Source organism: Corvus hawaiiensis, chromosome 5 (genome assembly GCF_020740725.1).
Source record: "Corvus hawaiiensis isolate bCorHaw1 chromosome 5, bCorHaw1.pri.cur, whole genome shotgun sequence".
Classification (NCBI taxonomy): Eukaryota; Metazoa; Chordata; class Aves; order Passeriformes; family Corvidae; genus Corvus; species Corvus hawaiiensis.
The window spans coordinates 8,734,710-8,758,918 of record NC_063217.1 but is presented as its reverse complement, the minus strand read 5'-3'; the positions used below and the strand labels follow the sequence as shown (position 1 = coordinate 8,758,918).

Genomic DNA, 24,209 nt, shown 5'->3' with positions numbered 1-24,209 from the left:
GAGCTGCTCTGGGCGGGCAGCTCCCAAGGGAGGCGCGGCCATGGCTGAAAGCATTTTAAGGGGGCACTGGCGCCAGGGCGGGAACACGGGCCGGCCGCGGCAGGACAGGAGGAGCGCGGAGAGAAAGGGTGACCCGCCCTCGGGGTCATGGGGGCTGTGAGGGAAGGAGACGTGGTGCTCCGCCAGGCGCTGCGCCGGGAGGCGAGGGGACCCACCCACCGCGGGGAGGAAGCCCTGCCTCCCAGCCCCGCCGCGGCTCGGCGGCCCGCTCGCGGTTCTCCTCCCATTCCTGCCCAGAAGGAGTCACGGCGGACTGTGATGGACAATGAGTTGGGGCTAACAGAGGAGCTTCTCTACAGTGAGGCGGCGCCATCTTGCAATACGGATGAAAAGCTGTGACGGGAGCCATTTTGCATTTGGCTGAGAGATGAGAAGCGTCTTATTACATTTCGTCTTCTGGGCGCCGCCATTTTAGGTTACGGCGGAGCCTCCGCCTTCCCAAGCACAACCTCATTGGGCGCCGCCATTTTGGCTTACGAACAAGACGGCGACCCGCAGGGGTCCTCACCCCCTCCCTTCCTCCCTTTAGGTGCCTTCATAAAATGCCCGTCGAGAATCCCCTCTTTTTTCGCCCCGCTCCCAAGATGGCGTCGATGCGGGAAAGCGACACCGGCCTGTGGCTGCACAACAAACTGGGCTCCACGGACGAGCTGTGGGCGCCGCCGAGCATTGCCTCACTGCTCACGGCCTCGGTCATCGACAACATCCGCCTCTGTTTCCACGGCCTTTCCTCGGCCGTAAAGCTCAAGCTGCTCCTAGGGATGCTGCACCTGCCCCGCCGGGCGGTGGATGAGGTGAGAGCCGGTGGGGAGTCGCAGCGAAGCGGGGTACGCGCGTGTGTGTGAGGGGGAGAGGTCGGAGATGGCGTGAGGGGAGAAGGGGAGGCAGTGCCAGCACCACCTCCCCCACCCTTTTCTTTCCACACGGAGGCTGCGGGGAGGGGGGACCCCGAGCTGCTCGCGGGGCGAAGCCGAGCGGCCGCAGCCCCTCAGGCCAGGGGCGTGTGATGGGGCTGGTCCCCACCTCTCCCTCGCAGCCTTCCTTGGACGGGGAGGAATAAGGAAAGAAGGTCTCCCAACTAGGAGGACTCGGTCCTCGGTGTGAGGAAAAGCGCCGAGATTCCCCGTGATAAGGGAGTGAGTGGAGTGGGAGCTTTGCCGCTGCTCCTCCTCTTCCTGCTCTTCGGGGATTCCCTGGTTGGCACTGGCCTTTTGAAAGCAGTTTGGACGTGAAACCTATTGTGTGGCCCAAAAGGACTCGTTGTAGGGCTGTGTTTTGGGTGCCTTTTCGGAAGAGGGCTTTTCTGAGTCAGTGGTTGATCAATGGCTAAGACAGAGGCAGGATCGTTCAGGAGCTGTCGTGTGTGTGCTCGGTTTCCTCCACTCCTTCCTTAGTACTGGCAGCTCTGTAGGTGTCACAAGTCGAGCATCTCGGCTTTAGGAAGGACAGCAGCAAGTGCTGAAACTTTGGGAGTGGAAGATCTGGGGTCTGCACTGAGCAGTGCTTTTCCCCACCCTCCTGCAGACAGGTCTTGAGTGAGGAAAATTGCTGTGGTTTTTGTTTGCCTTTCTTTACCTTTCTGGGAACAGCTGGTGCTTTCCTCTGCCGTCCTACCCCAGCTAATAAAGTGGCTGGCTCGAGTCTGAGCTGGCTCTGCAAGCTTTTTCACTTGGCCCTGGACCATACCTCATCTGTACCTGGTTTATTCTTACCAGTGGGCAGCTACAGATGTTTGGGGCAATAGCTGGAGAATGTTTGGAAATCTTAAATTTCTTCAGCCAGACTGGAGGAATTCCTCTCCTACTTCCATCATGTAAAGTAGTGTTTCCTGGTAACAATTATGGAAGTGGTGTGTAGTTAGATTTCACCTTCCTGTGTAGACTATCCTCAGCTGTGCTTTCACCAGTTTCTTTCTTGGCTAAGACACAGCTGCTGCTTAGGTTTAATATACATATATACCAGGCAGGGTGTGGTATGTAACTTGGATTATTGTATGCTCAGCTTTTGTGCAGTTCTAGTCTGAAAATGGGCAAGCATCACCTTTAAGCAATAATTTAGTATATGTCAGTGTTTGTCTTGCCACATGCATCTGTATGATTCTTCACTGTGTTACACTGGTGTCACTTAAAAAAAACCCAAAAAACTTGTTCAGCACGTTTATGCTAATTTTTAAAATATGATATTCATGTTTAGTGCCTGTCCAGTGAACAAGCTGTCATCCTTGTGTGTGATAAATGGGGTCATGTTTTAGATAAATGAAATAATCAAGGCCAGAAAGGGGGATGGAAGCTCATGTGAACTTGTTGAGTTTGCAGAATTCTTCTGAACTTAGTGTGAAAATCCAAGTAGCCTGGAAGAAATTAGTATTGCAGTGTTTAGAAAAATCCGTGGTGTTTTTAGATTGAAAAGAGCTTCAAAAAGCTCAGGGACTTTCATAAATAGCACTCATGGTAACTCTTAGAAGGAGCAGCATTTAAGCAAACCGAAATAATTTGTTAAAATGCTTCAAGAGTGTTCACTGGGTGGGTAAAAATGTTTCAAACCAAACCCAAGGAAGATGGCAGCCAGCAGCTTTCCTGGATCTGTGCTTTTGTTAGCCGTGGAGATAAACTGTATGTAGAGAAAAGCAAGTCAGTCAGTGTGCCTTTTAGTGTATCCTTAAAGTTATCAGTTGTGTTCCAAATGTAAAGCTCTTGTTACGGCTGTAACAAAATATTGTGGGATTTTTCAGTTTAGTAGAGTTCATGAATTCAATCGTAAGTTTAATCTTTTCATTGTAAACTGATGATGCTTGATTGAAATCTACCCTTAGCATCTTTAATTATTTCAAGAACATGAGATTTTTTTTCTCCCCCTTAAACTGTGAGGAGTACCTTAAAAAAAATGTTTAAAATAGAAAAACTCCTGAGGCAGAAGCCCTTAGGATTGCTAGTAGGCCTACTATTATCATTATAGACTTGCTTCTATAGATGGTAAAAATAGCTGATGTAACCAAATTGCTGATAGAAAGGGCTGTTGTCTTATCAGATGCTCATAATTTGTGGTTAGTTGGCTAAGATAGTTTTATTTGTGCAGATTTGTCACCTAAGTTACTGTCAAGAGTTTCAATATTTTAATTGGCATGGAGTATCTTGCACACAATATCCAGAAAACAGATAAATATGTCTGTGTCCAGAATGGCTGTGCTGTGCACATCTCTGTAGCAGCCTCTGCTTTTGTGTTGGGGGGTGCTGGGGGTGGTGCCTTCCTGCCAGGACAGAGTACCTGTAGCTGCCTGGAAGTGAATTTGTCCTTTGGAAATCACTCCCATGCCTGAAAATTATTAAACTTAACTATGAGAGTGCTTAATTAGTCTCTTTGGAAAGTCAGATGTCTTTCCCATGCCGTGTGCCAGTCTGTATCGATCATGTGCGAGAAGCACCGAGCTGGCATTTGGAAGCTTTAATTGTATTGGAAAACACATTGCATCAGCTTTGTAAAGCTTTGGGAATCTCGATAGCAGCTATAGGATATGTTACATGTTAAAAGATAGTCCCCTCTCTAGATAACAGATTCAACTGAGTTATTTTCTCTTCAAAATATTTTTTTTCTGCTTTCTGTATAGTAGCATTTTCATTAAAGCTTAGAATAACACGGAAGCCGTTTGGGAGCAGACATTTGAGTAACAAGCAGTGTGGGAATCAAGGAAACTGGTGGTTTTTGGTTTAGAAGGGATTTAATTGCTCCTGGTCCTTTCTAAATCTCTGTGAAAGCTTCAGTCTAGACAAGTGAATCTTCAATGAGTTCTCTTGAAAGCTCAGTCCTTCACTTAAGTGGTTTTATCCTCATATGTAATATCTTTCAATTTGCATAATGTTTTCATTCAAAACTCCAAATATTATATAGATATAAGTGAGTTAATCCTCATAATACTCTTGTGGGACAAGTAAAAATCTAATTTTTTATCATGCTGTGAACCTCATTACTACATGTTTGTTCCTGCTGACTAATAAGAATAATTGGCTCTCATTTTAATTTTGTGTTTTGTAGGCAGTTACCAAAAATTCCTTTCCCACTGTAATTCTCTGGGCAGAACTTGCAAACTCTTGAATCTTACGGCTTTTCATCTGCTAAATTTTTTCTAGATAATTGCACTTATGTGAAATGGTGCCTAAAGTTCAGTGTAGTGCTGACCAGAGTTTCAGTTATGAATTTGGCAGAACGGTTTTTTCTGTTTATTTTGCATATTATATTCTTGTTAACCTGATTCACAATGACAAGTGCAAGCTTTCTTTTTATGCCAATGTTTAATTTATTTGTTCAGGGTTAGACTGAGATGTTACAACCAAGTCTGGAGCAAGGACTGTGCTTCTGTGCTCTCTGAATTATCTTGAGAGGAAGATCCCTATCCCAGCAGGGACTTGCCTGTTTATTACAGTAGCTGCAAGAGAGCAGAAATCAAAACTGGTTCTTTGTACTGGTTTGTGTGCACCAGGAGTCATCTATGCATGGAAGTGGGAATTGTGGAGTATGGGTACAAAGGAGTAAGAAGGGACATGACACTTGCATATTCCTCTGTATTGAGAACACACTGGCTGTTGTGCACCTTTCTGGCCTGCGCTTAAAGTTCACAATTATTCTGTGATGTAAAAGTAGTATATTTCAATCCAATATTTCTCTTGACCACTTCAGCTCTTTTTCATTATTAAAATGCAAACCACATACAGTAGTGGTATTGACCCATCCTGGGTTTGTATTATGTAAATATTAATACTGTGTTTTCAATCCAGTGCTTTTAGTTTAATGAAAATGCTCTATAATGATAATGTGGATACCTATTAAATATCATCTCTTCTATAGCTCTGAGAGATTAAAGCTTCATTTGGTTTATTAGCCAACTGTTGATGCAGTTGTCTAAAAGTATTGTCACACATATTAATTTAGGCAGAATATAAAGCAAATAAATGGGAATTCTTTGCAAGTAGTTATCTTGAAGCTGTCATGTTGTGTGTTCCTAGTAACACTTCCTTTTTTTTATACGTCCCCACAGTCCTGTTAGTCCTTCCCGCACAGCCATTATAATCTCCCTTTGTCCCCAGACTCTTCCCATCCTGCCTGATCCCTACTTGCTAGATGTTTCTAGCTGTGGCCTGTGCTTTTTCTTATGTGCTAGCAGGCTGAGAAAAATACTTAAGGATCTTAAGTTTTAGATGAGAAAGACACTGGAACATGTTACATCAGATCTTGACATTCATGCTTAACAAGATGCTGGTTGGAGCTGGTGGGAGTCTTACTGACCCAGTGTTGCAATCTTAGACAATTAAGAGCTTGGGATTATGGCTGTGCCCTGTAAAGTAACAGGAAAACTGCATGTAGAATTCCCTATTGAGTTGCATTTCATGCATTCTCAAGCCATAAATGAAATGTTTCTTTTCAGCTGCCAGTTGAACAGTGAAGTGGGAACATGTGTTTAAATTGCCATTTGAAGACAAACCTGAGTCAAACTTGAATCCGGGCTTTTTAAATGCAAAGCCATATTCAGGCAAGGTCTCTGGTTAGCTCACAGTACTTGTTAGTGTGCTTTGCTTCCCTGTGTGTGATAGTGACTGTTCTTCCACCATGTTCTTTCTGTCATGAGGCCTTGTGATAGTGTTATTTGCTGAGTGCTAGGCAAACAAATTGTTTCTTAGCTCCTTTCTTGAAGGAACCAAAGCCCTGTAAAGCTGTGGGTCGTGGCATAAATAGGCTGCCTGAACTTTAGCCCTAAGAGCAGTGAGGATGCAACATGCCCAGACAAAAGCTGTACAGGAACTTAAATAGTATAGGCATGTAGCTCTGTGAATTTTTGGTACAAATAAGAATTTTGTGAAATAGATATGAAGGGTAAGTTGTGAGGATGTAAGAGACATTTTTCCTCTAGCTATTGCCTGACTTTGCTTTGATGAAGGAAATTCTGTACTGTACACTTACCTGCATTAGTGGTGTCCATAGAAAAGCTTGTAAAAGCTATGAATTCATCAGCTCTTCTAGGATGTTTTAGGTTTCCAGGTGTTTCGTGTCAATCAGTACCTTGATTCCTTAAGGACAGATAAGAGAACAAAAGACTTGGCTTTGATAGGGTTCACAGTCATCCTCTTCCACTGTAGAAATTACTTTGTTAAGGAGTTTAGGGTTAGAATAGAGAGATTGACAAGTGTGTGGAGGTTCTGGTGGGGTTATGTTTACTGAGGAAGAAATGAGCAATGGAGAACAGCAAAGACTAGAACCTCAGAAATCAATTCTTTCCGCTGGGTAAGCGTTGGTTAAATTTGACAGCACATTAACCAGTGTGTGCTCCTGGTTATGTGCTCAGTTTAATCTAAAGCAAATCAATGGCACTGCTGAAGATGGGAACTGGCTCGTGTAGTGTCTTCTTCTTGCTCTCCTCTTTGTGCTTCTGGTGTTCGTGTGACTGCAGTCAGTCACACCAGGGAGCTGGTAGAGCTTAAAGCTAGAGAGATGCTCATTTTGGGTCAGATGGACTGATGCAGTTTGTTTCACTGGCACATAATGTGTGAGCCCTAAAACTTGCAGGGGGTAAAGGACAAACTGGCTCTGTAGTGGACTTGTAAACCCTTCCAAACTGAGAGGGCAATAACATGTGGATGAAAGGACTTGAGAAATGTCAATGTTTGCTTGCCTCTGAGCTTTAAAAGTAGATGGGAGAGAAATGGGGAGCAGAAATTTAACTTTTATTTCTTTTATTTAGAGTTGTATGCATAGAGTAAGCTTATTTTATTAAACCTTTTAATATGAGTGCTTTAAATAAAGGAAAAGAAATGCAGCATAAAGGCAAAGATGAGTCTCTTGCTTGTCTTCCCATGTTCAGAAACACGATGACTGTAACTAAGCTATTTGTGCCACAATGGGTTGTGAAAAATCAAAATTCATGTATTTCCTTATACTTGCTTGTACATTTTTCAGCATTAATACAATGCAGATAGAGTATGGCAAACTACTTTGTGTAATTTTACTATTGTGTTTTGTGGCGTTTTAGACACAGAATATTTCAAACATCTTAGTTCTCTGAAGCTAATGCTGTTCTTGCTTACATGAAAATTTATTTAGAAAAAAAGCAACTGTTCAGTCCTTGGGGGTTTAAACTTACTTGTGAATGAAGTAAACAACTAATTTAAGAGATTCACTGTGTAAACCCCTGACTGCAGTCACCTTGGTTTTCATTTCTTAATGCCAACAGATATGTTGGTCAGTAATTAAAAAAAATACTGTTTCATTGAAACTTTTGAAATTCATTTCATGCATTATTTTGCATTTTTCCAACTAGAAAAATAACTTTTTTTCTGACTATAGAAGCTTTGGGTAGACGAAAACTCTTGTTACTTGTGGCATGTTAGAGGGCTGTGTTTACTTCTGTAATACCTGACTTTTGTCAAACAGTACAGTATTGATTAGGTTATTTTGGCTTAAGCTTAAGTAATATTTTGAAGACTTAATTATGATGCAGATATAATCTGTCTGCTTAATTATGCTGTAGGCTGGCAAGGGGCACATCTTCATTTAGATGCCTGTTCTAAGTAACTTGTATTCTAGTTGCATAGTCCTATCACTGAATAGAAGGTGTGGGTCCACAGGGAGTATGAGTGTAGAACATAAGGAGACAGTAATGTAAAAACTTGGCTGCTGCATTTTAGTAAAAATGCCCAGTGCTAAACAAAGCTTTGAGCTGCCAAAAGCTCAAAACAAACTTGGGTTAGATTGACTGAAAGCAGTATAAAAAAATTACCTTGGTTCATTCTTTGCTTGGTTCTAGAGTTAATGTATAACTTTGTGGAAACAGTCTCCCTCTTCCCTCCCCCAGTAGTAAAACATTGTGCATGTTTGTGTCTTTTTAAAATAAATCCAACTATAACCTGTTTAAAACTGTTTCCAATTGGTTCATTTTCTTTTTCTTTTTTTGTTAGATGAAAGGGGCACTGACTGAAATTATCCAGCTCGCTACCTTGGATTCAGACCCCTGGGTCTTAATGGTAGCTGATATTTTAAAATCCTTTCCAGATACTGGCTCCCTTAACCTTGATCTTGAAGAACAGAATCCCAATGTTCAAGATATTTTAGGAGAGCTTAGAGAGAAAGGTAAGCCTTTTCTGTTGGTGAAAATTGCAGGAATGTGGTGCCTTTTTTCAGGAATAACCTATCATTTCACAGGCAGCCTTGCTATCTTAACAGTAGAGGTACCAGAACAAGCACTGTCTTGTGTCTGAACTACCACAGTTCATGACTTGCGTGTTACTGGACTGGGAACTGGTATTTGAGGAACAGTAGCTTCTTAAATTATCTTTTCACGTATCATCAGAACTTAATGTCAGTTATTGCCCAGAGTGTGAAGGGCAGCACAAAAGTTGGTGTGGATTCATTAGTCTGAGAGACAGGCTGTGCTGCATCTTAATCAGTAGAGGTTTTTTCTATGTTGCTCTTCTCACTTTTGTGGTACCAAAGATGCAGCAAGTTCTGTCTTGTGTGGACAGCCTTGTGAGTGTGTATGTGTGTAAACACCACCACTGTCCTGGGCAGGGGCTGCCTCTGCTGGAAGTGTCTGGGCAGCAGGTGATAGGTGCTGGAGAGAGACTGATCTCAGGAAGAGCTGTGCTGCTGATGGTCAAGTAGATACAGATTGCCCAGCAGCTAAAAATACAGGGTCAGTCACTTGCACAGTTGCTGTTTCAAACAGTAAATGGTGATGCAAAACTACTCCTACTTCACTGGGTTTATTTTAGCACATTGTCTAGAAAAAGCCCTCGGGCATCCATGGACAGACATGATCTCAGGGCTGGGATTGCAGCAGAACAATAATTAAATGACTTGGAGGTGGTAACACTTTGTTTTCTTCCTATACGCAAATGATCGTTTGTCTGTCTGCACTTGTGATTTGGATTTTCATTCAGTAGTTTGGTTTTCATGTATAATTTTTAAGGAATCTGAGAATTCAATAATTTTTATCTTTCTTTGACAATATTAGCATATTTAAGATACCTATAATTTGACTAGGTATAATTAAAATGGAAGCTTTTATGAAGCTAATATGAAAAACAAACATACTAATAACTGGTTATATATTGTGTAATAATTGGAACTAAATTACTCTTGGTGTTTATACAAGTAATCTAAAATTTAAAACCACCTGTACAGTCCAGTTGTAAAATGTTTTGTCATTAGCTGTCGAAGAGGTGCTAATACCCATACTGTGTTAACTCTTTATGCAGTAAGTGAATGTGAAACTTCAGCTATGTTGCCGTTGGAATGCCAGTACTTAAACAAAAATGCCTTGACAACACTAGCTGGGCCACTTACTCCCCCAGTGAAACATTTCCAGCTGAAAAGGAAACCTAAAAGTGCCACTCTTAGAGCTGAACTCTTGCAAAAGTGTAAGTAGTATTAAGATTGTGTACAAATTAAATGGTGAAAGGAAGAGTTATATTCAGTCTTATTCTCCAGTATGGTGATATACATTAAAATTTCCTGTTACAAGAGCTTTCCTGGATGAGGATGGACTGATCTGTGGAAGAGCAGGTGCAAGTCATTCCAGCCAGGATTGCATTAAAATGCTAATCTTGATTTAAATGCTGTTCAGATTTCAAGGCATACAAAGAGCTGTAGCTTTATAAAGCACAGATAGGTCCTCTCATGGGTATATTTAACAGTCAGTTGGGAGGACTTCTGAGGGACAGCTTTGGTTGAAGTTCCTGAAACAAAAGTAAAATGAGAACGTAGTTTTATTTTGGCTTGTGCTTTTGGAGCAGGGAGCAAGAGATGGTGATTAATGCTTTCTTTCACTCAGTGTGGTTGTATAGGGTGTAAAAACCAAGAGGGTTTTTCTTAACACAAGGCAGCGTATGTGCACATGTATGTATTGGTAGCTGGTTGAACTAAGTGATCTTAAAATAGTTTACTGCAGCTGCTGTTCTGTTGGAGCAGCTTGCTGCTTTCTTGCACGTAACTTGAGTTGGTCTGGTTAAATACAAGATTTGTAACTTTTTATGATGTGTCGTATAACTTTTTAAAATTATTTAAAATTCTGTTGAGTGAATTGCCTGTTCTGGTAATTTCTTTTAGTTTAGGCCACCTTGTCCATTGCATAGTCATATTGATTTTGCATTTTCTCCAAATACTGTGCTTACTTCACGTAAATGACCTGGGTTTTAATTAAAATACAATTCTTTTTTTGTTGCTATTCGTATCTCTTTATGTATTAATTAGTAACATTTTGTATAAGAAGCAAATGTGTTATATATTTTTAGCAGAGGTTCTGTAATAACTAAAGCCCTTCTTCCTTTTAGCAACAGAAACTGCACAACAGCTCAAGAAGACTGCAGGAGTGCCTTTCCATGCCAAAGGCAGGGGACTGGTCAAGAAGATAGATACAACAAGTATGGCTCACTTTCATCAGTTCTCAGAAAGAAAACCTGATAAAATGGCCTTGATGAAGAAAAAAATTACCATCTGTTAAAAATTACCAGCTTAATTCTTTTTTGAAGCAAAGGATTTTTCCCTTTCTGCCTCCCTCTCTCCTGATACTTAAATATTTCTGACATGTCTTGTCAGAAGGAACAACAGCGTGTGGGGTTTTTTAAATGGCAAGTGTATCTGCCATGCTTCTAAACTGTATGCAGCTAGATCGTGCCTATAGACTTTGACAGGAATTTAATTTGCATCTCTCCAGGAATAACTCCTGACTAAACCCTGTTGCTCCAAAACAGAGCAGAGTGGATCACACTAGTATGCTGTGCTCTTTGAAATGCTGTGAAGTAGACTGAAACTATCTTGTATTTGTATAATTCTGTCTGGAGAAAGAAAAGGGGGACTGTGTGTTCTCTGCAGTCAAGGCTGAGCAGTGAATTCTACATGGCAAACCTGTAGAATGATCCTTCAGCTTTGAATTAATACATTTCAGCTGTTTGTTGAAGTTCCTGAACTGCTTGAATTTTTCAAATAAGGAGTGAGAAGAGTGTTCAAAATTAGTTACATACTCTTAAGTCACTGCACAGGTATAACTTTCCTGGCCACCAGTGTGAACATTTGAGTGATTTCTTGATTTTGTGGCTGGAAGCTGTGAAGTATTTTGTCAGTGCTGTTTAAGGTGTAGCCTTGAGGGCTGAAGTTTGGCCTCATGTTCATGCAAAAATTGTGAAAAGTTTAGTTGTAATTTGAACTAAAAATTGTTCCATTATAGAAAAGGACTGTTAGTTCTTGGTATTTTGTGTAGCTGTTGAATTACTAAAGCCAGTTTTTAGACCTGGCCTTGAGAGCCAGTTGGCCTCTAGAAACAGGAGTTGAGGACCAGGTGAGGTTTGCTCTGCTGAAATGTAGTCACATGGGTCAGAGGATTGTCCTGTGGTGAAAACATTTTCAGTACAACATGTAGAGGGATACAGAGTCTCTAACCTCAAACTGAAGTTCTGTGTTTATCTTCACCTTACAGGGCATGATGAGATTGTCAGGAGGCTCAAAGACCTGATAGATCTGTATATGTGTCCCTAATCTTTTAATAGTTAAGAGATTGCTGTGTTTAGTGGTAGCATTTAAGTGTGAGGTAGAAGGGCAGCAGCATAGAGTTGGGGGAAGCAGATGCTTACAGGTGTAGCTGATGCTACTGAGTATTGAGCAGGTGTTCTGTTTGCACTATAGACCGAAATTGAGTCCTCCTCCTTGTGCAAGCAGCAGCTCTAGAATTTCAAACCCCTGTGTGAGGCAGTAACTTACCTTTGCAGTAGATCACAAGCCCTTAGCCCTGCAGAAGCTTGGCTAAGAATTTTGGTTATATACAGTTTTACCAAGTAACTAGATTGTGAAACTCAGAGGGCAACTTTGCCAATAATTTGATTCAAAACATTTATGTCCTATACTGTTACATGTTCAGAGTTTATTTTTTACAAGTAAGGAAAGCATCTGTGTGTGTAGGAAAAGTAGATTTTGTTAGCAGTGCACCTGTTTGATTACTTCACGTAGAATGGGGTTGCAAGCACTGGTCAGAGATTGGTTCTTACTCTTTTTTTGAAGGGTAAAACCCAATCTGACCTTTGAGGGACATGTAGTGTTATAGACAATTTGACATTATAAACATTTTAATTTAAAGGGGAAGTAGTGTGTGTGTTAAGAAGGGGAAGAGCTGAAGACCTCGTTTTAAAGCATTTTTCATAACCAATTAAACACATATTTCAGTTGTTGCTTTCTTTGCTCTTCCCTAAGCACCACTCAAAGGAATACCAAAACAAGCTCCGTTCAGGAGTACTTCCGCACCCAGTGTATTTAGTCCTTCTGGAAATAGAACTCCTATTCCTCCTTCAAGAACACCTTTGCGCAAAGAAAGAGGAGTAAAGGTAGGTGCACTCCTTGTTTTTCTGCTCAGTTCTTCTCTCACCTGAAGTGAATTTCTGCTGCTGATTTGAATCAATATATTAAAGGAAAAGAAATTGAGCATGATATTTAGAGATAAACTACATACATTTAGCAATGGTTAGTAAGTTCTATGTGGTCTTTTCTTTTTAGCTTCTAGATATTTCTGAGCTGGATATGGTAGGTGCTGGCCGTGAAGCAAAGAGAAGAAGAAAGACATTAGGTTGGTACAGCATTCTACTTACAAAGGCTATCAGTACACCTGCAAATAGGATCAAGATTTGTAGTACCATTTTGTTCTTAATTTGCTAAAGCTTAGCCAGAGCTAAACTTTAAGAAATAAGGGGATGATACCAACCAACCCAAATAGGTTTTAAGGGAGGATTTTCACTTGTCTCAATGCTCCTACTCATATTGCCTTGTGCCTAGGTAATATACCTCAGTCATGTGAAAGGATTGAACTAATCAGTTGTGCTTTGGGCAGCCCACAGGTGTGACTGGCTTTGGTAGTGGAATTTTTCTGGGTTATTTTGATATGCTCACTTCTGCTGGCTGTATGGCCAAGTAAATTAATTGAAAGTAATGTTGAAAAACGTTATAGCACTCTCCAAAATTCTGACCCAGAGATCTTAGCAAGTGAATAGTATCTGATACACTGCTTCTAAGGCAAGTGACAGGGTAGTGCCCTTCTTAACCATATCAAGAAGATACACTGTGCAGCATATTTTTCCCAAAACAACTTTTTTGTATTAGTTACAAAAAAAAATAACACCTCAGAACAAAACCATAATTGCAATTAAAATGTTGCTTGGGCTTTCATGCTTCCTAATACCAAATTACTCAGTTACTGTATCGTGTACATTGTGGTTCCGTTCATTATTGGGTTCATTACAAAACTGTGTTTGGAGTTTACTGTATCTATTTCAGCATATACCTCTTCAAGCATGTTTTAGTAGACTTTGAGAAATGTGGTTTTATACCTTTGTTTAAAAAGTATATTCAGTATTTCAGAAAAAAATTTTGGACTCACTTCCATTTTCGTGCAATAGATACGGAAGTTGTGGAAAAGCAAGCCAAAGAAGAAACAGTAGTAGAAAATGCTACCCCAGATTATGCTGCTGGCCTTGTATCTACACAGGTAAAACCAAGCAAAATTGATCAAACAAAAACCAACCAGTCAAAAAAAAAAATAGTCTTGACATGTGCTATTCTAAACCACTTAAACACTGCAATGGTATTTTACTCACTTGTTGAAACGTGTCTCTTTATTTAAAAATTTTTACATATTTTTTTCAAATATCCATTATATTTTCTCCAACAAAAAAGCAAACCAGTTGCTAGAAGTCGTTCAGTCAGGGAGAGGGGAGGGCAAGTCGTGTGTAGGGTTTTTTCTTCCTGTTTCAGATACAGTATATTAGAAAACGTGGTGCAGCTTTGTTTTGTTAGTCAGGACGTCGCTTCTACAAGAATGTTACGTCCTGCCCTTGGTTTTGAGTAAGAAACTGTCTGTTGGGCATGTGTGACACTCCAAGGCCAACATATGGGCAGAACATGGTAGGCCAGAGTCAGGAGTGAAGGTTATTGCCTCTCTTTCTGCAGTGCTAAGAGAATCTTTCTTTTAGCGAGTTCCACATTTTACAGAATGTCCCTATTTTATATTGTAGAGCTACCTTAAATTATTTGTCTGTTAGACTTATTCCCCTCAAAACTTCTTTCCTCTCTCACCCCGTTATGTTTACAAGACTGGATCAGGCAGAGAAATCTTCAATCATGCTGCTATCTTTATGCTGTGTACTCAGTGTCATGTATAATTAAATACAAAATTAGGCTTTTTCTGTAGCCTTATCAGCCTGGATGGCATCAGTCATGTTGGTGTTGACTGCCTGTTTCAGTGGGAACAGAGTTTTTACCTGTGCTGTTACTGCTGCCTTCTGCTTCCCTGAGTCCTAGAGGCCTTTGTGTTCTTGTGGGTGATATCCTAGTAGACCTTATGCCCATGGATGAACACAGGTTCTGCTTGCTAATGGTGGAGAGCATGTTTTCTCTGCTTGTTCACTTAATCCTAGAGTGTAATTACTTCATAGAGTGCCATCTGCACAAATTTCTAATGTTTGAAGTAGAAAGTTAGTGTTGAACAGATTGTTAGGTAGGACTCCTAACAGAGGAGTCTGCAATTAAGTTCCCAAAAGGAGTATCTTAGTAAAACTAATGTTGAAGTTGTATTTAAAATGCAGAAACAGCCCATGAATGCTTGCAGTGTGGCTTTAATACTTTCTTTTCTGTTCTGTAGAAACTTGGCTCGTTGAACAATGAGCCTGCACTACCTTCTACAAGTTATTTACCTGCTACCCCCAGTGTGGTGCCGTCTTCCTCATACATCCCAAGCTCTGAAACACAGCCAGGTAACAGCCGCTTCTTTGCTCTTGGGACCTGATACCTCCAACTCTGTACAGTTTTACTGTCTGGCTGCTCTTTTATTTACAAACCTGTCCCTCAACTCGAGTGAAACTCCACCTTAGCGATGTAAAATCCATTGCAAGGCTCCAGCCTTTGGGTTTGGGGTAACCAGACATGTCATTTAACCTAAGTAAAGAAAATAATTGTTGGCTCTAAATTTTAGAGTGACTTCTAGTTAAGTCAAATAAGCAAAATAATTTCCTGATTTGTTTTTTCTTACACAGTAATAGAAAATCCGGCTTTTATAATCCCCAAAGAGTAATCAGTATAAGTCTGGAGTATATATTCCATGCACACACATGCTAGCACATACAAAACAGTTGCTTTCAGAAGTCAGTTTTATTTCTAGAGGAAAATGCATATTACCTTTCACACAGTTTGGGATTAAGCCATCCATTTTTCTTTTACGTTTGTATAACAAAGATAATAGCAGGACTCCTGCATATTTTGAAAAGTGCTATGTTATTTTCAATTCTAGAAAATTGCCAGTAGTAAAAAATAGTTTTTACAAGTCCTTATTTCCTACACTTTTATTTTGACCCACTTAATTTTATTTTTCCTTCCCTGTTCTGTGTGAAGTCTTCAAAGGGATGTGTCAGTTTGTGCTAACAGATGTGTGTGACCAGATTCATGACCAGATCTGTTTGTTAACAGAGAACCGACATTTCAGTTTAATACATTATTTTTACTTTTGCTTCTGAGGTGTGGCATTTTGTGCACTATGGAAAATTACATATGCAAAACCCAGTCATTTCACTTGGCCTTAAAACAGTTCAGAATCTCTCTGAAGGTCCATGCACATCTCTCTCTGGCAGAAAATTGGCATCTCCAGAAGGAATGCAGCCAAGAACACATAAGTGTGTCAGCAGCTATAGTACTGTTTTCCAGATTGGTGGCATTGTGTTCAACAGCAGGAAAAGTCTAGTTTAAAATTCTTTATTCTCTATTCTTTCCTTTAAGAGTATGGAGTATTTAGCTTTTCTTATGGACCAGGAACATAAAACTGTTTCCTTGATATAAGATGCGCACAGAATATCCACAGATTGGGCCTCATATAATCTGAGGTTGCATAATTAAGACGTTACTTTATGAAAGTCAGTTATTCTGACAAGAGATAAAGCCAGTAATGAAACTTGTACAAAATTAAGGAATAACTAATAGTTGCAAATGTTTATCCTCTCAAATGTTCCACATCTACTGAAAAATATCAATATTGCTAAAACCATTGCCATTCCTGTGCCAAGGTGGAGAACCATAGACCTCTCATTTCTTAAAATCTGATCTGAAGGGTATCAGTGTAGCTCTCATCCATATCTGCCTTTAGTCTGCTGCTAACACAGTGTAAACAGGTCAGCTTAAATCTCATGAGGTTTGTGACGGGTGCTTAAGCAGCTGTGCCTGTGTCTAAGAGCTGCAAAAAAACATAGTGTCCACTGGGTAATTACCACTGGCGGGACAGATGGTAACTTGCATGGTCAAGCTGCTGTTATTTCATAAGTTGCCTCCAGCTGCAGCAAAGTGGGAATACTATAGCTTCCTTAGTGCAGGTGAATGGATCAGCTTTGAGAAAGAACAGAGTTAAGCCCTGTCAAAGTTGTGGGGTTTTAACTTCTAGCAGCTAGTGTTTAAATAATGAGTGATTTATGAAGATTACATTTAATTCTGACATCTGTTGAAGTGTATTTGTATTTTCAGTATCTGTTACTTAATTGCCACTTCCTTTGAAAGCTGCTGCTACATTAGGTAAAAACTGATGAAATCTTTTTGGACTTGCTTCTATGTGATAGTACAGCAACAATCCTGGTAGGATCAGAGTACAGTTGTTACAGCAGTATAAGCTAAAAAGTAAATAAAGCAGTTTCAATTTGATTAATCTCATGTCCATTAAACATCAAATTTCATGGTAAATATAGTGCAACCCATACTGGACAGCTAGTTACTCTGTTGTCTAATTATTTCTAAAAATAATTGAGTGGAAAGAGCATTAGCTCAACTTTTTCATATGGCTCTTAGATGGCATATTGAATTGTGCTAAAATGAATCATCAGAGATTTTAGTTTTCTTTAAAGACCACTGGTGATGCTAATCCCTTTTGTGGATTATGTTTTTAATTATCCTGACTGATTTTTGCAGCTGGTTCTGCACGAGAGGCCTTGCAGACCAACAGACAGACTGAAGAGCCTGCAGCTCCAAATGCAACTACAACTCTCCCTGCACAGTTCAAACAAAGAACACCCATGTACAACAGTAACTCTAATCCCCCTGCAGCTACACCTACCTCACCCCTAACACCCACCACACCTCCTGCCATCTCTCCTGCGGCACAGGCACCACAAGTGGCCCCCCAGACTCAGCAACAGCCACCACCGAAGAAAAGCCTCTCTCTTACAGTAAGTTAAAACAGGCTCTTTTTAACTGATGATTTTGATGTGGATTGGATCTCATTTATATGTTGGCATTTCTTGGCCTTTGGATCATGGAGTGTTTGAGGCTGCTTTTTTATAACCGAAGGTTACAAAAACACTTTGTGGTTTAGTATTGCTGTTAATCACAAGATTTTTAGTTGTGCAATGTTAATGTTGCAGTAAAATGTCATTATTTAATGCTATTTGTTATGTAAAATAATGTGTTGCTCTTTAGAAAGAATTTTGGGAGGAAAGTGTATTTCCAGCAGAAGTTGCCCAGCCAATTGCACATAATATAAATTGCTTAAAATTGTCCTAACATTGCTGTAGTAGGAGAAAATATATCAATAGATTATTTTAAGGTAAAAGATTTTATTTCTGATCTACCTCATCCCCCCATTACACATTTTCCAAAGCCTGAGAGTGGGGATATATGCTGAAGCTTCTTATTCCTGGTACTTTGGTATGTATTATGTGCATGCTTGAAGTTCAATTCAAGATGCAGCTGATCTGAAGACTTTGCTAAGCACATCTGTAAGCCTGGGTTGCAAGATCTGAACTTTAACAAGCTGGGTGATTTCTTTTCAGTATCTCTACTGCATTTATTAAAGGCAAAAAAATCCTCTGAAATTATTGCAAGCCTGGGTTTGTTGGACTGTAGAGAAAGCACTGGATTTTTTTCTTCTTTTCCTAATGTTATAAAGGACACAAAGTTGATAACATAAACATTAAGCTTCTCACGTGTTTCTGTACCTATTTGAAGGTGGAGGTTTTTTATTTTGACTTTTCAGAATTCAGTTGTCACTGATGTGTTAGGTGTAAGTATTACAGAGGGGAAGGCTTGAAATTAAGATGCCTTTTTTGTTAACTTTCTGTAGGTCCTACAAACTTTCACCTTATTCTTTTATGCCCATCTGTGGGTATTAATGTGGTCCCTGTTGGCAGGGTTTTTCTCCACTGGAATTGACATTTTTTGTATCTGTTACAGAGGGAGCAAATGTATGCTGCACAGGAAATGTTCAAGACTGCAAACAAAGTTACAAGGCCAGAAAAGGCTCTTATACTTGGATTCATGGCAGGATCCAGAGGCATGTATTGATACTAATTTAGCTTACTTCTGAATACACAAATCTGAAATACAGCCTAGCATTTCTAAATGTGCATGTGAGAGTGCTTTGCTTTAGCTTTGTCTGTAAGTGCTGGACTCTTTTTGTTTTACTCTGGACTCCACATAGTATGAATTATAGTTCTAACTACCTGGAAACGGGTCTTTAGGGTCCATTTCCAGTAAGTCAACTGGTCTGTCGGAACAGCTGTGGACCACAGTATAACTGACCTCATTGTAGAATCATGGCTTAGGGTTGAAGAGAAACAAGGCAGCTGGTCAGCAGTGAACAGACTGGTTGAGTACTACGGCTCTGCCTAGAGGACCAATGAATGTAAATTCTGTTGTGGCAAGTTTATGTACAAGTCGGGTAGTACAGAACCTCTTTGCTAATTCCCTGCTTTAGAAACTGGCAGCTGTTATCTCAGACTTTAGATAACTACTGGTGCTGTGAATCATGGGGAGATAAGCTGTCTCATAGCCAGATCCTGTTATGTATTGGCCTTGATAGACCAAAGCTGTTTTACCTAGAAGATTATCAGATGTAAGATGAGAAGGGGCTAAAGAGTCCTTAAGTGAACTCCCATCATCTGCACTAGCTCTGATTTCTAATTTGGTATTTGGGGCTCTTATCACCAGAGTCCTGCAGCCTAAATGTGGCTCATGAATTTGGATTAACACAATACACTAGTGAGGATGACCAGAGCAGAGTTACTGTGGTGATCCCTGCGCTTTAAGTTTGGTACATCTTGCATTAATGACCGTGCTTTTAGTACTAGATGCTACTTCAAATTGCAGTAGGGGGCTGTACTTTAATATCTACATGGACAGCTTTTTCTAACACAAGGTAAAATACTATTTTGGAAGTGTGTATGTGATACAGATTCACATACACATATATAGTAAAGTATATATTAATATAAATTACTTCAATAATAATGTCAGCACCTTCTGAAGGTTGGATGAATAACTGCCAACTGATATTCTTGAATATCAGTACCTTGAAGTGTAACATTTAATACTTCTACTGGCATGGAACTGAGTCTGGGACTAGTGGTTTCAATGAAGCTCTTTGGGCTTCTTTAACAGCTAAAAATTGTTGAGGCATTTAACTACAAAATGTATCCCAAGTAAAGGAAGTGGTAGTTCAAGTTTACTAACTCCCTTTTAAATATAAGCTTCTCTTCTGACTCTGAGGCAGAGAGAAATGACACTGGCGGCTTTACTACTTCTTTTCTTGTTCTTCCAATTACTTTAGTCTTGAGCTTCATCTTTTGGGGTCTGGTTTTGTTATCTTTAAAGCATGGTCTCAGGAGTGTGGATGCAGAGAAGATCTTGGGCTATGTGCTTTACTCAGCTTTGGGTCTGAGGTTGTTATTTGTGGTTTTGGGGTTATTTTTCTAAGCATAAAAACCCCTACCTTGTTTAATACATTGTTGAAATGTATAACGTGTTTCTCTCCTTGTTTCTGCAGAGAATCCTTGCCAAGAGCAAGGTGACATCATCCAAATTAAGCTTAGTGAACATACAGAAGATTTACCAAAGGCAGATGGCACGGGCAGCACCACTATGTTGGTTGACACAGTCTTTGAAATGAACTATGCTACTGGTGAATGGACCAGATTCAAGAAGTACAAACCCATAACTAATGTTTCCTAAGAGATGCAGCAGCAGCAGACTGGACCAAATCAAGCTTAGAGTCAACCAGCTCATAGAGTATGTCAACTGTATAAAATGGCATTCATGTGTACATGTCTTATTACCCTCCAGAGTAGAAGCTGTGCTCTGCAACCAAACTGAGCTCGGTGAACACAGAAGATGATGGTGTCAAACTCACTTTTTGTTTGGTTTTTTTTTTTTTTTATTAGTCTTGGGAGAGGGAAAGATGATCTTGAGGGGGGGAAGTTGTTGGTGTGTTTTTGTTTTCCTACAGTTCAAGATGCTGAAAAAGGAGATCACATCTGAAAGGTTACAGATGAGAGCAGTTTACTGCTAAGTACAAGAAGAGAAGACTACTGCACAGTCATTCACGGTTTGCTGTTAACTGAGGGCACAGATCTTTATTATAAAAACATTTTCTTTGGCAACATGAGTTCTATCATAAGAATGGATGTCTGAAGCACCACAGATCGGTGCGTCATAATTTTATATTTCAGCTGCAGTATAACTATTGCAGATGGTAGATGTCAGTGCCTAAAGGTACCCACTGTATGTTTAGCTTATTTATGCTTGGGTCATAGGATGAGATTGAGCAGCTTTGTTAACTTGCTATATTGTCAGTGTACATGCCCAGCATGAGTTAATCTATATTTGGCATTATTTGAGGTAGATGGAAACTGAGTATCATAACTTTCTGAAGAAAAAACCCATCAAAATCATAAAAGTAATGGTGGCTTGTCGCTGCTGAAGTGGCAGTTTCTTGCCGTAGGAGTCTTGGGGTAGAAGTTGGTCTATGGCTCTTGCATAGCAAGCCCTTTGCCCAGCATAACTTACCTGGAGGAAGGGAAACAACTACATCACAAGACCAATGGGAGCTCAATTTAAAAATGGCCCTAGAAATGGTTGGACATGTATCTGAGAAGAAGTAGTTCTGTTGTCTTGAGGCGCTGTTAATCTATGTTTGGTTGAGCAGTCATAATGTGTTTGATTGCCGAGCCCTGACCCAAAAAGTTTTGAATGACTGTAGCTGTGGTTCTTACCAGTATAGTTTTATCAGTATAATTGCTAATGTGGCCACAATTATACTGGTGTATAAATGTGCCTTGTACTTGTCCTCTGCTAGTAGAAGCACATTTTTCTTTATAACTCTGTTCATACCACTGGTGTAATCTGGCTTTAATAGTACAAACAAAGCTGGCATTTACTGAGAGGATTTATGTACATAAGTCAGGATTCCTTCTTGGGAGACTTGGCTTCATCATTTGAAGGAGTCTTGGATTCAGTGTCTGGTTTCTGCCAGTACTTGAGTGTGGAGCTGTGCTTGGTTGGGAATGCTGCTTAGAAGGAAGAAATACAAAGATGAGTAGCAGAGTGGTGATGTATTGAGGAGGTACCTTGGCTGACTTAAAGGTTCATGTTGAAGTGCAACTTCTAGGATGAAATGAGGCTTCCTTTTTTTTTTTTTGTTTCTTTTTTCTGAAAAGAAAGCAGACCAAATCCCCTAGTACACTTGTATACTAATAAAGACATTTAGATGTTTGATTAGAGTCTTTTTTTATTGGGGAATTTTTATTGCATTTTAACCTTAGTTTTTCAATCAAACTACCCAACAGGACAGGGCAAATATAAATATTATTAAAAAAAAAACAACCCTGTATTCTGCAGTGTTTTAAGATGTGACCAAAAGCGTAGATTTCTTAACTTTATTTAAGCAAATATACAGAATGTTCTAGCTCTGTAATGGGCAGGTTATTTGTTGGTAACTGCTGCCATTACAGAGTGTTGTGCATGTTTTAGTGCGAAAGTTACATATTACTGTCACATTGGGGCTGTCCTCCCCAGAATTACCCATTTCAGAAACAACATAGATTGTAATTTTGGTTGCAACTTTTCTTCATAAACAGCTAGAAAACAGCTTGACAAGTGAGGATGGGTAGTGAGTTTTAGTTTTTAGGAGTTCAGTAGAATGTGTTATGGTTATAACTTACTTGATTCTAGAGCGTTACACAGTGAGGGCTAACAATAGCATATGAAAGTATTCATCTTTTAGAAGAAAGGTTTAAAGAAAAGTGACATTCCTTTTGTTGTCTGCGTTCAGATCTTAAAGTTTCCTTGTGATGACCAGTTTTCTGTAAACATGTATGATACTTCTGTCTCAATTGTTCGTGCTTGCTAGATGAGCTACAAGTATCAGATACAGTTGTTAAGGAGCATTTAGAAAATTGGCTGGCTTGAGGGGTGTGTTCTGTCATTGTAAACTGTTGATGCAAGACCTGTGCAATTCAGTCGTGGTCAGGAGCTGCTGTGTGGTGGCTCTTTTGTCTTGCTTGAGATTAATGGTGGTCCCTCACTAAACTTTCTGGGTCCACAAAAGTCTGCATTTCAGACCTGTGCTGTGGGGTGGAAATAGCTGTCCCTCTGCTCTTAAGAAGCCCTTCTAGAATCCAGTGGAGTCGTTTGAGTGCAGTAGTATGTAGGAAGCTTAACCATGCTGCTATTTGTAATTGCTGCATAATGCAGTTGGTCTCCAGGCCTTTTTGTCTAAAGTCAGTCATATGCAATAAATGGAAATTTTAAATAGAGCTATAGTATATTTTTAATTCCGTTGACTCGTTAGGATGAGACAATTTAACACTGCAAAAGTAAATTATTTTTTAAAGTCACTCTATGACCCTCAATACCAGAGCATTACTTCAACTTGATCTGTGTATCTAGAAAGTGTTTCTTAAATGCCTAAAGAAAGGGAAGTTTCTGCAACATTGTTAAAATGATAAAGTAAGAAGTAAAACTACATGGAGTTCTTTGGTTCAGCAAATGAAACCATCAAATCTGTGTTCTGAAAGTAGGAATGATGCCAGACAAATCAGAAAGGGCAGTTTCAATATTGAAATTCCAATATATTGGAGTTGTTACATACAAAACAAATTCTGGCCCTGGAACTTGACATTTTTTGTCTTGAATACTCAGTCATGTGGATGTGAAGCTATTCAGTGAGGCTCAGTGTGTGTGCTGTAAGGTTAAACAAAAACATTTTGTTACTCTAGAGTGACTTGCAGATGTACTGATTTGACCAGAGAAGTAATTCAGGGTTTTCTTAAAGCTTTGGTTTTGTCCTTTCCTCATCCCTCTATCCAAGCATGAAGTTGTAGGAAATAGCACGCCCAAACTTTAGAACTTTGGGCTTGAACTGCACCTCATCAAGGAGGATGTCCCAGTCTCTCTTGCCCTTGCTTGTAGAGAAGCCCCTGTCTGTGCAAGCCTAGGCATGATATGAATTAGCTTCTTTGATTTGAGTATGAAATACTGGAGAAAGAAGCAATGAAAGCAGCTTGTGTTTTCCCCTTTCCTGTCCAAACTTTGTTTTCAGGGGAGAAAGAGCACATTCATCTTACCCAGGCTTCTTCAACAACTTGCCCTATAGTGAAGTGCTGGGTTTCTGAAGGCTCCATTTTCTTTTGTGTGTGCTGTGAGGACCAGAAAGAGTGCAATGAGTGTAATTAAGAAAGGGAGCCCAACAAGGATGCTGAGCAAGACTTCTGATCACAGATTCCATCTTTCTGTTCATTCTTTTGCAACTCTAATGCTTTGTAGTTATCTCCATACAAACCAGTCTAGGCTTAGTACAGTTAGCACTCTAGTACTGGGCTGGTATTTTGTGGTTAACCTGATTTTCAGTGGTGGCTTTGCCATTTAGTCTTTCAGTTCAATACCATAGGATGCTGGATGCAGTGGGGAGGGGCCTTTGGTAGTTGCTTGACATTTTTATGTGGAATTGGTCATTTCTCTCACTAAGTTGTGTCAAAGTGCAGACCACTTGTCTAGATAAAAGAATCTTGAGACTTTGACATGACACGGTTTAAGAGTGAATCACATTTTCATTGTAAGATCTGACTGGAAAAAAAAAGACTAAGAAATGTTAAGCCAGAGCCCTCTGGGAATCTGGTGCCTTTAACAAAAACTGTCATTTTGTAAAATGTCACATCTATAGCATAGCCCGTATGTTTTCTATTGGTTTTTGTTTGGTTGGGGTTTTTTGTACAGATGTAAATTCAAAATATTCTGTCTTTGGGTACGTATTTTCAGTGTAATACAGTATGTATAATAAAAAATTTAGATTTTCTAAGGAAATGGACTGATACTCTTCTTAATAATCA

The 24,209-nt window shown here is 39.9% G+C and overlaps 1 protein-coding gene across 1 annotated transcript; it reads left to right on the top strand.

Moving 5' to 3' along the window:
- The first annotated feature begins 166 nt into the window (after nucleotides 1-166).
- On the top strand, nucleotides 167-24,183 carry NELFA (negative elongation factor complex member A). Its single transcript, XM_048304240.1, has 11 exons — nucleotides 167-854; nucleotides 8,001-8,172; nucleotides 9,300-9,461; nucleotides 10,374-10,463; nucleotides 12,283-12,413; nucleotides 12,583-12,652; nucleotides 13,479-13,567; nucleotides 14,720-14,831; nucleotides 17,020-17,276; nucleotides 18,280-18,379; nucleotides 19,871-24,183. Exons 1-11 carry the CDS (start codon nucleotides 603-605, stop codon nucleotides 20,053-20,055), a joined length of 1,620 nt encoding a protein of 539 aa, XP_048160197.1. The 5' UTR covers nucleotides 167-602; the 3' UTR covers nucleotides 20,056-24,183.
- Nucleotides 24,184-24,209: the final 26 nt, after the last annotated feature.

Bases quoted from the DNA above. Each gene is read 5' to 3' on its own strand.
- NELFA (XM_048304240.1), top strand. From the start codon at position 603: ATGCCCGTCGAGAATCCCCTCTTTTTTCGCCCCGCTCCCAAGATGGCG. The intron at 12,653-13,478 runs GTTGGTACAGCA...TTCGTGCAATAG, and splicing joins GAGAAGAAGAAAGACATTAG to ATACGGAAGTTGTGGAAAAG. The intron at 17,277-18,279 runs GTAAGTTAAAAC...TATCTGTTACAG, and splicing joins AGAAAAGCCTCTCTCTTACA to AGGGAGCAAATGTATGCTGC.